Source organism: Myotis lucifugus, unplaced genomic scaffold (genome assembly GCF_000147115.1).
Source record: "Myotis lucifugus unplaced genomic scaffold, Myoluc2.0 scaffold_470, whole genome shotgun sequence".
NCBI lineage: Eukaryota > Metazoa > Chordata > Mammalia > Chiroptera > Vespertilionidae > Myotis > Myotis lucifugus.
In genome coordinates, this window is record NW_005871518.1 from 452,648 (window position 1) to 468,675 (window position 16,028).

The 16,028-nt window shown below is 55.3% G+C and overlaps 1 protein-coding gene across 1 annotated transcript in view; it reads left to right on the forward strand.

The window, feature by feature from the left end:
* The window catches only part of GRIK3 (glutamate ionotropic receptor kainate type subunit 3), a 62,459-nt gene that overhangs the window by 6,516 nt on the left and 39,915 nt on the right, over positions 1-16,028 (forward strand). The window contains exons 4-7 of the mRNA XM_023744519.1: positions 1,314-1,367; positions 8,207-8,380; positions 8,918-9,061; positions 15,279-15,386. Of these exons, the coding sequence (XP_023600287.1) occupies positions 1,314-1,367; positions 8,207-8,380; positions 8,918-9,061; positions 15,279-15,386 (480 nt within the window). The remainder of the gene's footprint in view (positions 1-1,313; positions 1,368-8,206; positions 8,381-8,917; positions 9,062-15,278; positions 15,387-16,028) is intronic.

The window sequence follows — 16,028 nt, forward strand, 5'->3', positions numbered from 1 at the left end:
TCCTGCCAAGAGCAAGCGGCCTGGTCATCCCCTCCTCTGTGGGTGGAGTGAGTGGTCCCTGCCGCACACGGTCGTGGAGGGTTCAGTGAGATGAGGAAGGGAAGGGCTCATCCCGGTGCCGTCTCATGGTCAGCACTGGTGGGGACATCTTTAAAGCCGCCGTCTAGGAGACAGCACTCCCCAGAAGCCCCTTAACCCCCACTGTCCCAGCCATCTGTGCCCAGGGCGCCCCTTCTCCTCCCGGCGTGTGCAGCAATAATAAGGACAGTTGTGGCTTTGGTTTACCAAGGAGTCACTCTGAGCCAGTACCCATAGCTCCGCCTGTACCCCCACCCTGGGAAGTGGGGTCGGTTGTTGTACCCAGTCCACAGGTGAGGAAACTGAGGCTCCCAGGAAGGCCATGGGCCCTCGGTCACCCAGCCTGCATGTCCCAACTCACTCCCAGGTCGGTCCGGCTTGAAAACGTCTGTAATTTAAAGTGAAGATTCTGGGCTCCGCTGAACACCGAGCTAAACAAAGATAAGCGTGACTGCCTACTGAGGGCTTCTCTGGGCCTTTACCCTGCAGGTGTGGGTTGTACATCCCTAAGAGGGGGCGAGAGCGTGCGGCATTTTCTAAGTGGACTTGACCAGTGACCGTCTTCGCTCAGAGCACTTTGTGGGCCAGCAGCCCGAAGCGCTCCATAGAAAATGCATTATGATCATTAGTGTTATAGATCACAGGCTTCTCATAAAATACATGCAATGTATATACTGTAGACTTCCCGGTGGCGTGGAGTCATTCCACAGCAGCCACGTGGCCTGCTCTGTGGTCAGCCCTTCCTGGGAGGAGGAAAAGGAGGAGGAGAAGGAGGACAGACCCTCCTCCGGGGCCGGCAGGGCTGCTGGCAGCTGGGCACCTGGACACCTCTCTCCAGAGCTGTGGTGCTGGCCTCAGCTGAGGGCAGCCAGGGCACTTGAAAAGGTGTCTTGGATCGTGTGGAGGCCCAGAGATGCTTCCCACAAAGACAGACCACCAGGCCCTGCCCTGCCTGCGGAATCTGGAATCTTTAGAGAGTGTGGCCTGAGAGCGTGCATTTTAATCTGTCCCGGATGGCTTTGCTGCTCACTCCTGGGTGAAATCCACCGCTGTCTGCCAGCCGGTCATGCTGACGGTGTGGAGGGGTCTCGGGGAATATCACTGCGGTGGGCCAACCTTCCCCCAGGCCACAGCCAGGCTGTTCCCTGCCCAGTCCTCACCCCTGGGGTGGCGGGGGGTGGGGCGTGGGGCTGCTCGGCTGTTTCTGCAAGTGCTGACGCTCTGCTTCCCCGCAGAGCATGGCCATGGGCATGATGACCGAGTACTACCACTTCATATTCACCACTCTGGTAACATACCTCTGGGCCCTGGCATGGGTCGGGGTGGGGCTCCCTCGGAACAAGGTCAGCCCAGTGCAGCTCGAGGAGGTCCAGGCTGGAGCTGCCTTCCTAGGGCTGTAGGTGTGGCCCCGGGTGAGGGCACAAAGATGTCTCAGTGGCCCACCCACCTGGAGAAGTGACATTATGTGGAGAAGTGACATTATGTGGAGAAGTGACATTACGTGTGACGAAGGGGGGCAGGGGCTCCAGAACCTACCAGCATGAACAGAAGCCCCTCTGCCTACTGGCCATGAGACTCTGGGGAGGTCATTTAACCTCCCTGCCTCAGTTTCTTCCTCTGCAAAATGGGCATAGTAATGGCTTCTACCTCCTAGGATGGTTGTGAGGACCCAGTGAGTTAATAAAGTAAATGCTGAGAGCAGTGCCGGGCGTGAAAGAGCTAGAGGAATACTAGCTCTCATTATGCTGACCCTCGGCTCCTAGCCCACCCTTCCCCACGCAGGTCTCAGGCCTCTAGAAACGACAAGCATGGCCACTTTGGATTCCTATAGCAACCATGCCAGAGTCTGCCCGCTCACTGTCAGCCAGGCCAGCCCACCTGCGGGCTCCAGATGGGTCCTGTCCAAACTCTGAAAACATTTAGGGCCATTTAAACCCATTAGGATAATTAGCTGTGGTCTGAGATCAGCAGAATAAAGAGATCCCTGTGCCAAAGGGGCACCAACACCCAGACACCCGGCCTTGGGTCCAGACGCCTTCTGACCTTACAGGCTTGGGATGGACTCTCCCACCCAGCCCAGGTCTGGGGTGAGGGACAGCGCTCTCACCACCCTGCTGCTGAAACAAGCTCACGCAGTCTGCATCCGCCTCGCCGCCACAGCCCTGCGGGCCTCCCACTGCGCTCCTTCATCCATTCAGCACTCGGCCTGCGCTCAGTGGAGTAGCTCAAGATGACTGGCACCGAGGCCCTGCCCTCAAGGAGCTCCCATCCTGTCCGGTCTGTGCCTCTATGTCCAGCTCAAAGAGCAGGCTTGTGCCATCACAGGCCTGGACAGATGCCCGTGGGGCACAGTGGAAAGAGATGCCAGATGCTGAGGGCCTAGTGGGAGGTGGAAAATGTGATGCAGGCTTTACTGGAAAGGAGATGCTAGAACTGGCCTCGAAGGATCAGTGGGAGTTTACCAAGGAAAAGCAGGAAGGGTATGCCACATAGAGGGAACGGCATAGGCCAAGGCTAAGGGGCAGATTAGCTCCTCAGTGGAGTGCTGGAGCTGGCGCGCTCTGGCTGATTGTGAGAGCTGACTGTGTTCATCTCTTCCCAACTCCACGCTTAGTAATATCACATAGACGGCTTGAAATTGGCCACTGTGGGAGCATTCATACCTCGGAAGTTGGCAAAAGCTACAAGTAAGGGGTTTTTACCCCCTCTCCCCTGAGAGCTAGTTATTAAGCATTTACCAGCACACCACTCTTGTCACCCTCCCTCCACCCCCCACCCACTGCACCCCATACCTAAGGCAGAGGTCTGGAGCCATCCTGCTCCTTCTCCTGATCCAGAGCTCAGACCCGGGGACCTGCCAGGGTGGTGTAAGGAGAAAGGGAACCCCCAAGCTGGTGACTGAGACCAGGCACCTTCTTCCCCTAGTCCCTGGATTCCATGCCCTATTCACCTCTATATGTCCAGTGCCCAAATAGCGCCTGGTACATAGTAGGTGCTCACGAAAGTCTGAATGAATGACTACAATACCAAGTAGCAAGTAATGAGTGAAATTATCAATATCTCCATCACAGCAACAGTTAAGACCTGGACTCTGGGGCCAGTCTGTCTGCCTGAGTTATAATTGAGATTCTTTCGTTTCACCTCTCTGTGCCTCGTTTCCCCTGCTATAAAAGTACACAGTGACAGTACTGCCCGTAGGATGGCTATGCTGAGCATTAAATATGTTGACATCAGTAAAGCACTTAGGAAAGTGCTTGGCATTTAGTCTCCTGTATGAGTTAAATCAATTAATTAAATAAACTCCTGCTAGTGTTTTCTGTGTACTCAGCATACTTCATCTCATCCAAATCCAACTCTTCCAGGGAGGTCTGGCTCCCCCAGTTTCATAGAAACTGAGGCTCAGAGAGGTCGCTCAGCGAGAAAGGGGCGGAGCAAGGATTGTTTCCAGCGGGGAGTGCCCAGCTCCATGTGCTCTGCTGAAGCCTGTGAGCTGAGAGCCTGCAGGAATGTTGCCCGGCCTCTGGCCGGCTCTGATTCCACGTGGTTGGCTGTGATGGTCCAGGCCTGGTGATTGACACTAATAGGAGTAACGGAGCCTCCACAAATCCCAGCAGCACCCATACTTCACAGGTTCCAGAGCCCTTTCTCCACATCATTGATTTCCCTCTTCACAGAGCAGAGTTTGTGCTCCCTGTGGATTGATGGGAAAGCCTGGGACCAGAGAGGTTGAGTGATCTGCCCAGAATCTCACAGCAAATCAGTGACAGAGGCCTGGGCTCCTGACTTCCGGTCTAGCCCATGGCTGTTCCACCCACTGCCCCTCCTCCCCACGCCCCTCTGAGAGCCCAGGAGAACAGACCGCACCAGGGAGGCACAGCCCCCGCCATACAAATAGTTCTGCATGGAGTATGTCGGGGAGAGGGGAGCTTCAGGGTGTCTCCCAGCAGCCCCCCACGTGCCAGGGCATCGGCTATGTCCCCTGGGTCCTCTTCCCCTGCCCGTGTCCTGCTTCCAGCTCCAACTCCAGGACCCTCCTTGCAGCCCTGTTGGCTGAAGTGTTGCCCCAGTGGCTCCGCCTCTGCCCAGCGGTCAGTTGTGGCTGTGTCTGAACGGCAGTGGCACTTGGTATGTATCCCCTTCCCATTAGAAAACCCATGTCACCTGCTCTGCGTCTCTAAAAAATCCTCCCAACTCACTTCTCCCCCGCAGAAGACGGTTCAATTACCCCAGCTGCCATTATCTGAGCCAGCCAGCTTTGAGCCGTTCCCAGATAACCCCGCGTTCACCAGCCCCAGCTGAGCCCCTGGTACATGGCATGTGGAGGTAAAAGCCTGGAGGTGAAGGAAGAATTATAATAAATTAATAGATAAGCAATCACAATTAATGCCACTTCCCTGCAATAACAGTTATATCACGGGGAAGATATTTTCATCTGTCGTTCCTTAAGGCGATGTTTTCGAGCTTCAGCTTCCACCCAGTCAGACCCATGGGGTGCTAATGAATTAGCCTATTATGTTATGCTGAATGTCTCTAAAAGGTCCCTCGTCGATACTGAATTCAGTGTGTCAACATTTGGCACGGAGAACAGCAACTTTTTGCCAAGCAGCAAGGTTGCGCACGGTTCGCTGTGTACAGCACTTGGGGTCTCAGCCTGGGGCAGTTTGGATCCAAACGTTGGAGCTGGACAGAGAGGCCTCTTTGCCAGTGTCCTGTTGTCCCTGCCCTCAGGTCACAGGGAAGGCACATTTGGTGCCCCGAGCCCCACAGCACTTTGCAGCTAAGCCCAGGCTTGAGGGGACAGGAGGAAGGTGACCCCAGCACTGCCTCCCCCTCGTGCCCCCTCCCAGCCTCTGTGTAGGCGTCACCAGGACGAAGGCTGCAGCTGGAGACCAGAAGGGCTGTTGTCACCAGCATGCCAGCGGCCACCGGAGCCAGAGATGCACCCTTTCCACGGGATCCAGCTGTCCTCTGGTCCTAGAGGAGGGAGGACCAGTCACAGAGGCCCTCGGCAGGCTAGTGTTCTGGCATCATTCAGGCCTTAGTGTCAGGTCCACACTGAATTGGACAAGAGGCTGAGCCTGTGCAGGGGCAGAGTGAGGAGGGCTGTGGCCCCAGCAGTTCAGCTCTGGCCCCAGACTTGCAGACACCCCTTGCAAAACAAAATCCCTCCATCTTCCTGACCCACTTCCTTCAAAAGTGGTCCAGGTAAGATCTCTTGTTTCTGAAGCAAGCCCCTGGAGGGTCTCATCCTCCACCCCAGTGACTTACCAAACCACGCCTAACGCCCAGCCCCAGAGGGGCTCCCCCCAGAGGAGGATGGGAAGCACCAGTCCCTCCACCTCGGGCTCTTCCCAGTGATGGTTCGGTCCCCGGAGAGCTACTCAGTGCTGAGCCTTCCTTCTACTTCAGTTGACGAGAGTATTTGGCTCAAGGGCTCATCGGGGAGACAGACACAGACATAGACAGTTGTTTTCAGTGGGGTGAGATCCAGAGGCCCCAGGAGAAGAGCAGAAGCGCCCCTGACCCACCGGATCGTACGTGTGTAGAGGAGCAGTCAGGGAGGCCAATAGGAAGCTACCAGTGTGACTTCGGGGAGAAGTGCTAACAATCAGCTCTCACAGCCACAGCCAGGGTGAGCCAGCTCCACCACGCCATGGGGACAGACCTGGGTACACATTCTGTTCGCCTTTATGGGCTTTATGACCTTAGGCAGCTCCCCTCACCCCTCTGGCCTTGTTTCCTCATTGCAGAGGGAATACTATTGAGTGCCCACTTCACAGTGACTGTGAAGATTCAGTGACAGCCCAGCCAGCATGGCTCAGTGGTTGAGTGTTGACCTATGAAGCAGGAGGTCATGGTTCCATTCCCAGTCAGGGCACATGCCCAAGTTGCCGGCTTGATCCCCAGTGTGGGGCATGCAGGAGGCAGCCAATTGATGATTCTCATCATTGATGGTTCTATCTCTCTCTCCCTCTCCCTTCCTTTCTGAAATCAATAAAAATATATTTTAAAAAAATAATTTTTAAAAAGATTTGATTATACTCCAGTGCAGGATTGAGCATAGTGAGCACCCTCCACTTCCACGGATATTAAGGCCATATGGACACCCTCTGGCCAGTTCAGTCACCATCTCCCATCTGCTCAACACCCTGCATCCTGCTCCCACCCAGCCCCTTCCCCAGCCCCCATCCTGGCCTAGAATCAGGGCCATATTTGTTTCGGCAAAGCTGGGACTACACTGTCTAAGCCTCTCCCCTACTCCCTAAACCTTCCAAGAGGAAATTAACACAATGCCTTCCAGAAGGAGGCCATTGGGGGGCGGGGGGGGACGGTGCGGGAGAACAGAATGAGTTTAGCATCGATTAGGAAGATCTCAGAGACCCGAGGCAGCCAGCACAGGGTGAGCGCTGCTCTGTGGCTCCAGGTTCTATCACTCATCGTCTTCCCTGAGCCATCATCCCCTTAACCAGAGCTGGGCCGTGTGGGGCTGGGTGCTCCCCCCCGATGTCTGTACCACGGAGAGGCTTAGCCAGGGTCCCAGCCACCCTCCCAGCATGGGATGGAGCGACTAAGTCCGAGGACCCACGAGCGAGGACGGCGAGGGGAGAGTGTGGGGAAGAATAGACAGTAGATGAGGAGGAGCCCAGACAATGACCTTTAGACTCCGTTTGCCCACCAGTGGGATGGGACCAACCTCGAGTGTCAAAGTCTGTTTTTTCAAACAGTTAAAAACACAGACTATGGAATGAAACATGTGGCAAAGATGGAACCCACTGGTTAACAAGGGCAGCAGGAGGATGGCAATGTTGGCTCAAAGAGCGTGTGAGGGGCTGAGTGCTCAGGTACTTGATGAGAAAAAACATAGAATACGGCTGCTAGGTTAGATACAAAACGGATTAACGTCCTGCAGGGCCATAAAACCACAACCGTGGCGATGATCCTTTTTGTGAACAAAAATCTACAAGTGAACCCCGAGTCTGGGCCTTGAACCAGTAGCTGAGAGTGAAGGCAAACCCAGGTGTGTTCTCCGGGAGAATCGCACAGTCCCAGGTGGGCAGTAAACCATGTTTCCATGCTGCTCTCCTGCCTTATTTCCAAGTTTGGGGTAAGTTTCTGCTCTGAGGACAGAGTACTGCTCTGCTCCTCATGCTACCACCCCCCAAACACCACCTCTTTTCAGCTAAACACCCGACTTCTCCCTCTGTGTCTGCACCCCCTTCCCAGAGCTGCGGTGGGGGAGAGGGGCCTGGAGCTGGGCTGCCCCATGCATTCAGGCCTGTTTTCCTGGCCCCTTAGGCGAGGGCCTGCCCACGCACCTGGATGTGACCTGGCCCCCAGACAGACAGGCTGGCCACCCTCACTGCTCCCAGGAGGCAGGGGTGAGGATGGAGCCTGTGGTGTTGGGGGGCAGGGGAGAGAAGAAGGCAAGCGCAGCTGTACTCTGAGTCCCTGGAAGGACACTTTTAAAATACTCTCCTTTGCCTGCCGGTTTGGCTCACTGGATAGAGCATCAGCCTGGGGACTGAAGGGTCCCAGGTCGATTCCAGTCAAGGGCATGTACCTTGGTTGCGGGCACACCCCCAGCAGGGGATGTGCAGGAGGCAGCTGATCAATGCTTCTCACTAATTGATGTTTCTAACTCTCTATCCCTCTCCCTTCCTCTCTGTAAAAAATCAATAAAATATGTTAAAAATAAATAAAATAAAATAAAATACTCTCCTTTGGGGAATAAAATCCTTCCTTCAGCCTTACTCAGGGTAACGTGGAGATGCCCAGACCCAGCAGCACGAAGTGGGCCTCCCCGTCGGAGGAAATGACCATCCTGACTGTCATCAGCTACTGTTGGAGGCCGGGCATTGGGCCTGAACTGCTGCACCACATCCTATAAAGGAGGCAGATGAAGAAATGGTCAGAACGGCTTGCTCGAGGCCCGGCAGTGAACACATGGGGTTGGCCACCAGGCAGACGGGTTCCTGTCGACTCTAAGTGCAGTGCTCCCATGGGGCCCCCTCACCTCGGGCCCTGCAGGAAGCTGCAGCGAGGGCTCTGGGGGGCAGCAGGGAGCATGGGCAGTGGGCAGGAGCTCACGGTGGACACACCTTTATTTCCACGAACCTTTCTCTTTCAGGATCTTTATGCGCTAGACCTGGAGCCCTACCGCTACTCGGGGGTGAATCTAACAGGGTTCCGGATCCTCAATGTGGACAACCCCCATGTCTCAGCCATCGTGGAGAAGTGGTCCATGGAGCGGCTACAGGCAGCCCCCCGGGCCGAGTCCGGGCTGCTAGACGGAGTGATGATGGTACGGCAGCAGGGGGGCCAGACCCAGGGCTCCCCTTTCCCTTCGCCTTTCTCCTTCCCTCCCTCCCTCCCTCCCTTTCTTCCTCCCTCCCATTCCTCCTTCCACTTCCTCCCTCCCTGTTTCTTACTTCCCTCCTACCAATCTCCTTCTTAGGTCAGCAGGACCTTAGGCTAGGGGCCAGGACACAAGGGAGCCAGACATAGTCCATCCCAAGGTTGGGAGTGCAGACATGTCAACAGCTGGTGACAGAGCTGGAATAAGCCCAGTGGGTCCTAGGTGTGACCAGCAGAGGCTGGGGAGGCGGGAAGGAGATGGTGCGGGGGCCCAGACAGCAGCAGGGCATGGGGATGGGGCAGAGGGACTGCTCAAAGGTCAGAGCTACAAGGGTGTCAGGTGTCTGCAGAGCAGCAGGGTCACCCAAGCCTGGCCTCTCACCAGGCCCCCCGTGTGCCTGTTGGGGGGAGGGGAAGGGGATAAGGCAGGGGGAGCGGAGAACTCGGAAGCTGTTCTCAGGCAGGCCCTGCACCCTCCCTCCAGACCGACGCCGCCTTGCTGTATGATGCCGTGCACATCGTGTCCGTGTGCTACCAGCGGGCACCCCAGATGACCGTGAATTCCCTGCAGTGCCACCGGCACAAGGCGTGGCGCTTCGGCGGCCGCTTCATGAATTTCATCAAGGAGGTAAGTGCCCCCCACGCCCCCACCAGGGCCATCTCCCCGGAGGTTGTTGGTGCTGCAGAGCGGTCAAGGGCCCAGGTTTGGGAGTCAGGTTCAATGTTCAGTCCACCTGAACTTGGGCAAGTTGCCTTACATCTCGGAGCCTCAGTTTCCTTGAGTGAAAATAGCCATGACAGGACCAATCTTATAGGGTGATGGAGAGGCTGTCCTTGGCACGTAGTAGGTGCTCAGCGGGTGGTCAGCATTGCCAGCAGGACACAGCACGGGCTTCACGTACAGCAGGTGAAGGGCTTTACCTCTGGCTGTGTGATCTTGGGCAAACGCAGGAACCATGCTGGGCCTTGGGTGTCTCGTCTGTACAACGCGGTACAGAGATGAAAGGTGGCCACATGGAAGGTGCTCCGCGCAGTGCAAAGGCAGAGGAGGCTCGGTGAATAGCTGTCAGCCCCACCAACTCCTCTGTACGTCACGGGCCCACCAGCCAACTTCCCAGCCAGGGTCCCCATCGGGACCAGCTCTCCTGGCACCACGGCGACTGTGGAGAAGGCCCATCCATGGAGCTGACTCCAAGGAACCAGAGAGCAGAAGCCTGTCCTGCTGCTGAGAAGGCGGCCGTGGAAGCACACGGGGCTGCTTTTATCTCCAAGGACTCTCTCCAGCACCGCTGTCCTGTAAACGGTGGAGGGCTGTTTATTGTCCCCATTTTACAGATGGGGGAGCTGAGGTCTGGGCTTGCACCCTGGCTCCATCCCAACTGGCTAAGTGACTTTGGCTGAGATGACCAACTCTTGGATCCTCAGTTTCCTCGGCTGTGTCCTGAAGATAGTAAGAAAGTGTGCTACAAAGCGTTGTTGGGAAGACAATGGAAAACTGCGCACAGAGCCCCCAGGGCGGGCCCAGTCAGGTCCCAGTATACGGTAGATGAAGAAGGTTTCAGGGGGACGAGGTCTGGGCAGGGAGCTCCTGGGTCAGAGAGAGTGACCGTGTCCAGGGCAGCAGCACGTGCACTTAGGGCTGTGGCTCTGTATAGACCATCCCTTTGTAGCAACCACAATGGACCAGAAATGAAGCCAGCTGCCTTGGGAGTTCACTTATTCAACAGATACCTGTGTGGGCCTGTGGGGTGCCAGGCAGGGCGCTAACGCAGATGAGCCCAGCACTCTCAGAGCTCGCACCCAGGCAGACGTCCAGCACATCATCACGTTCATGCCTGTATCCCTACCCCAGGAGGAAGGCAGCACTGTGAGGGCGAAGAGCGAAGGAAGCCACCAGCCTCCTCAGTGGGCAGGGCTGCTTTCCCGGAGGCCCCTCCCTCCCTCCTGTGACTGCTTGGGATGAGGCCAGTGACAGCTCTTCCTGCATTTCAGAATGACGCTTACAGGAACGGGGATGAGACACAGGCTGGAGAGTTTGACGCGTGTGCCTGTGGAGTTTCTCTCTTCCTGGCTGTGTGGCTTTAGACAAGTTCCTAAATGTCCCCAAGCATCAGTCCTGTCACCTGGCAAACACCTTCTCAGAGTCGTTGCGAGAGAGCACGTGAGGCCGTGGTGTCCAGTGTCCGCTGTTTTGGTACAAGAGGACCATGGTGGGCCCTTCTCATTCATTCCCTCAAAATTGCAGAGGAAGTTTGATGGGCCACTGCAAGGCCTGGCTGGCCCAGGCGATCATCGGCTTGTTCTCAAGACTCTCTGAGGCCTGACTCCTACCCCCGAGACCTCCTTCCTCAGCAGGCCTCCAGCTAAGTAGCCACAGGCGAGTGTGTGAATCTGCTGACTCCAGCCACAACCCTGGGACCCTTAGGAGCCAGACCAAAGTGGCTTTGAAGCTTAACCACTTTGGGGCTGTGTGACCTTAGACAAGCTACTGAACCTCTCTGTGCCTCAGGTTCTCCTCTGTACAATGGAGATAATACCTGGGTGGTTATAGGATTAAGTGTGTTACGTATGTGTGAAGCCAGGACACCGCCTGGCATAGAGCAGTGCTGAACAGATTGGCTGCTATGCCTATTGCTTCTACCATCACGACTGTCAGTCCTATGGCTTCTTGTCTCCTCGTGGGTTTTTAGCTAACGAGGATATCCAAGCCTCATAGTTTCAGGGACGCCCCCCCCCCACTACTCTGTTCACCCTCACTCCTTGGGATGCTTGAGGCTCAGTGGTAAAGCCCAGATGGGAGCAGAATGGCCACTATCCACGCCATAGAAAGGGGAGCCCCCTTCTCCCTCCAGGGGCTGGCAGGCCCGGGGAGGTGTGCCCGGCCCCTGTTTCCTGGCCCCGGCCCAGTGAATGGCCCCACCACTCACATCCCTTTACAGAGCCCTTTCAGAAGCATCTCTATCTTATCTTCGGTGTGGAGACCGAGAGCCAGGGCAGCCACAGGCTGGCCCATGGTCCCACAGCTGGTCACGACCAGGCAGGTGCCCTGCCGGAGCCCAGCACAGTCTATCCTCGGACCATTTCCAAGTTGCCCGCCTCCCCATCTGACTGCATGACAGTAAATCATTTTAAAGACTTGGCATTTCCGAGAGGAGCTGGAAAATGCCAGGCCGGAGTTCAGAGCGTGTGAAGCATCTTTCATTTAGCGAGTCCGGAGCCTCGGCTGGAAGGGGTGGGGGGGCTGCGAAATGTCACGGGGAGGAGCTGCCAGTGGCTCCCTGCCCAGGCCCTGCCCCTGCCCACCGCCCACAGACAGGCAGTGCACCTGCTGGCATTTAATCCCTCTGGAGCTGTCAAGGGGGAAGGCTCCCCTCCACAGTGCAGGTTTGAAGGCACCTGCTGTGATTTCCCCGGGGACCCGGAGAAAGCCTGAGGTGTGGGCGCCCACTGGGCCCAGAGGGAGGCGGAGGGACTGGGGAGCTGGCCTGAGCCTCCCCTCGAGGTCAGGCACGGTGGTCTTCTCCTTTTCTGACACATCTCTAATCTCCATCCCCAACTCCCTCCGGCTCCCTGGGCTCCATAAATCTCCCATTCGCCCTGGCAGCGATGACCCATGCTCTCCAGCTCTGCCCCTGCCCCTGCAGCGGGTATCTGCCCACCATTGCTTGGGGCCTGCACAGCTCAGTCCCTCTTTGAGCCTCAGTGCCCATGGCTTTAAAATGGGGGCAGTGGTGACACCCACCTGGCAGGATCGGGATGAGAACAGAATGAGTTCATGCAGAGATCAGTCCTCTGCGACAGGGTTTCTACTGAGGCCTCGGGCCTTAGCCCAGGGGACCCCCCACCCCGCAGCCAAGAGCCAGCCCTAATCCAATGGAGCTCCCACAAGGAAGCAACAGGAGAAATTATAGTATATACCACTTAGTCAGGACTGCATACAGTAGCCCCCCCTTATCTGCAGGGGATACGGTCCAAACCCCCCTCCCCAGAGGATGCCTGAAACCGCAGACAGGACCGAGCCTACATGTACTATGCTTTCCCTATGCATACTGTGCTAAAGTTTAATTTGTAAATTAGGCAATGTCATGGTAGAAGATTCGTTCTTACCATAGATCTTAGCAAACTCAGCATATAATTTTTTCCTTTCCTTATTAAGTTGAGAATGTTCACCATGTCACTTAGAGGAAGCCCTTGCCGCTTCTCTTTGGCATATCGGAATTCCCAGCATCAACAACGCCACTCTTGCGCTTTGGGGCCATTAGTGAGTAAATAGGGTGCCTTGAACACGAGCACTGCGGAGGCTTGACAGTCGATCTGATAACGCAGACTGCTGCTAAATGACTAACAGGCGGGGAGTGTACACAGTGCGGATATGCTGAAGAAAGGGAGGGTTTCATCATGCTACTCAGAATGATGGGTAATTAAAAACATATGCATTGTCGCTGAAACCGGTTTGGCTCAGTGGATAGAGCGTCGGCCTGTGGACTGAAAGGTCCCAGGTTCGATTCCAGTCAAGGGCATGTACCTGGGTTGCGGGCACATCCCCAGTGGGAGATGTGCAGGAGGCAGCTGATCGATGTTTCTCTCTCATCGATGTTTCTAACTCTCTATCTCTCTCCCTTCCTCTCTGTAAAAAATCAATAAAATATATTTTAAAAAATAAATAAATAAATAAATAAATAAATTTAGGTTAAAAAAAAACAAAAACATATGCAGGCCTTAGCTGGTTTTGCTCAATGGATAGAGCATCAGCCTGTGGACCAAAGGGTCCCGGGTTCGATTCCGGCAAAAGGCACATGCCTTAGTTGCAGACTCCTCCCCAGTCCGGGCCCTGGTCGGGCTTGTGCAGGAGGCAACCAATCGATGTGTTTCTCTCACATCGATATTTCTCTGTGTCTTTCCCTCTCTCTTCCACTCTCCCTAAAATTCCATGGGAAAATATCCTTGGGCGAGGAGTAACAACAAAAATCAACAACAACAAAACGTATGAATTGTCTATTTCTGGAATTTTTCATCTAATATTTTGGGGCCGCGGGTAACTGAAACCGTGGAAAGCAAATCTGCAGATAAGTAAGGACTACTGTCTGTCAGGCCCTGTGCTAAGCACTTTATACACCTTTGAACGCCTGTGAAGTAGGTAATTTTCCCTTCCTGAAGCTCAGAGAGTAGAGTCCTAGCGCAAAGCCCACATTCTAACCTCTTGTTTGACAGCCTCTGGGAGCCCCAGGGTGCCGGCTAGTGTACCCATTTGCCTGCTGGGCGCTCGTCAGGATGACTTTCCAGCGCCTTCGAGCTGCTCCGGGGCCTATGGATGCCCAAGAGTTTTCCTTTCAGATCAACAGATAGGAATCTGTGAACCCGTGAATTTGTGTGTCCAAGTGTGAGTGTAAGCAGAGGTTCAGCAGCCATTCAGCTGGGGAAAAGCTGGGCCTCTCTCAGAACCTGTAAGGGACCCTGGCCCCAGCGTGCAGTGATGAGCTCAGTGTAGCCAAGCAAGGACTCATAATCAGACCTCCCCTCCCGTCCATGCTCTGGGCCCTCGGGGCGAGGCAGCCGCTGTGGGTTCCTCTCTCCCTGAAATCCCAGCTCACCTTTGTTCCCAAGGACTCCAGGGTGTGTGGGTTTGTTGTTCCCCAGACACAGAAAGCCACACATCCTAGCTTTTACCTGTGTGCCCGCTGTGTCCTAACCCCAAGAAGGAGGGAGAGGAGGAAACCCCTCCGCCTGAGGCAGGGGGGGCCTGGGACCCTGCCTCCAGCTTGGCTCGCCCTCTTCTCCACTCTGAGCTTGGGGCCTCTCTGGGGCTGCTTCCTCATCTGTAAAGCAGGTTCATCACCACCAGGCTTGCTGTGGAGGTTAGCGCCGCGCAGAGCTAACTTTCAGGGCCCACAGGCACACGTTCCCTGCGAAGGGCCAGATAGTAAATATTTAAGGCTTTTCAGGCCAGACGGTCTCTGTAGCAACTATCCAGCTCTGAAGGTGTAGGAGAAAAGCAGCCAACGACTATACATATAGGTGAACACATGTGCGAGGCCGTGAGCTAAGAAACTGTTTTCAAAAAGAGGTATCGGGCAGGTGGTTTGCCCGCCTCTGATCTAGAAGATGGCGCTCTTCTCAGTTCGGGTCCTGAACCTGCTCTGAACCGATGTCTGCTGCTGTGTGAATGATGCTCATGAAAAGCTACCATTTCATTCAGGCCTCAGGTTGTGCCGGGCACCGTTCCAAATATTTTACGGGATTCACTCATTTCACCCTCATCGCACTTTGGTGAGGTGGCTGCTATTGTTAGTTCCATTTTATAGATGAAGAAACCGAGGCTGAGATTGCAATGAAATTCCAATCACACAGCCAGTTGTGCTTGGCTCTAGCATTCTGATGCCACAGGGCTGGGGCTGGGGTGGCAGGAGTGACCTTCTCCATCTCCCTGGCTCTCTGGAGGCCATTCCGGGCATCTGGTCTCCCAGCCGACTTGGCCCCTTGGCCTCTCTGCCTCTCAGCAGGTCTCGCCTGCCCTGCCCGCCTGCCTCCCTGCCCCTCGCCGGGGATCTGACACGGGCTTCCCCTTCTCGTGGCTTCGAGGCGGGGGCTCATTTGAGCGCGCCTGAGATCGATGTTGTACACGGGAAGGTGCAAATGTAAAGCTGGCTAAAGAGCATAATAGAATTTATGGAAATCGCTGGCTCGCACCACAGCCCGAGCAATGATGGAGGTGATTATTAATTAATCATGGTCTTGGGGGAACAGTATCAGTGCGAGGAGTAATTAAAATGAAGCATTGTACAGTTGTACCGAATGATGATTTATGAGCCCGAGGAATTGCCGCTCTGCCCTCTCCTCTCCGGCAGGCTCAATGGGAAGGATTAACTGGACGGATTGTTTTCAACAAAACCAGTGGCTTACGGACCGATTTCGATCTGGACATCATCAGTCTGAAGGAGGACGGCCTGGAGAAGGTGCGTGGGGCGCCAGAGCGGGAGGGGCGAGGCCCATTGTAGCCGACCCAGTGTGGCCCATGCCTTGGCCCTTCAGAGAACACGAAGCCTTGGTCACACGAGGGATGCGGAACCCAGTGGTCTGGCCACGGCAGATACCCAAACCATCGGAGCAAGGGCCTTCAGGGATGTTTAACGTAGAAAAGGGATAGAAGGCTCGTGGGGCAGACAGACTGACTAAGTCTCTGCAGGGCTGTGTGGGGCAGAGAGACAGACATATCCTTGGGTAAGGGAAACTTTCTAAGGACCACAGGTGCCTGCCTGGGGAGTAGTGAGCTCACTGTCTCTAGAAGCATTTAAGCAAAAATTGAGCAAAGCAATTGCTTGTCTGGGACACTGGAGGTGACTCCTACTCTTGCAGAGGGGTTGAAGCATGTGGTTTCTGGACTGCCCTAGGTTTTTGAGGCCTGTATGATTCCAGGGAGTTTGGACAAGAAAGCAGGCCCACCAGGGCCTGGGGACTCCCAGCTGATTGCCGTAGAAATGTCTGCAAAGGGGCCAGTTCTGATGCTGGGAATCTTCAGCACATTCTGACATCAGGCTGCGGGACTGCAAAGTGGGTTCTAACATTAGCCCCTGATTCTCAGTGTTCCCTGGACCTCG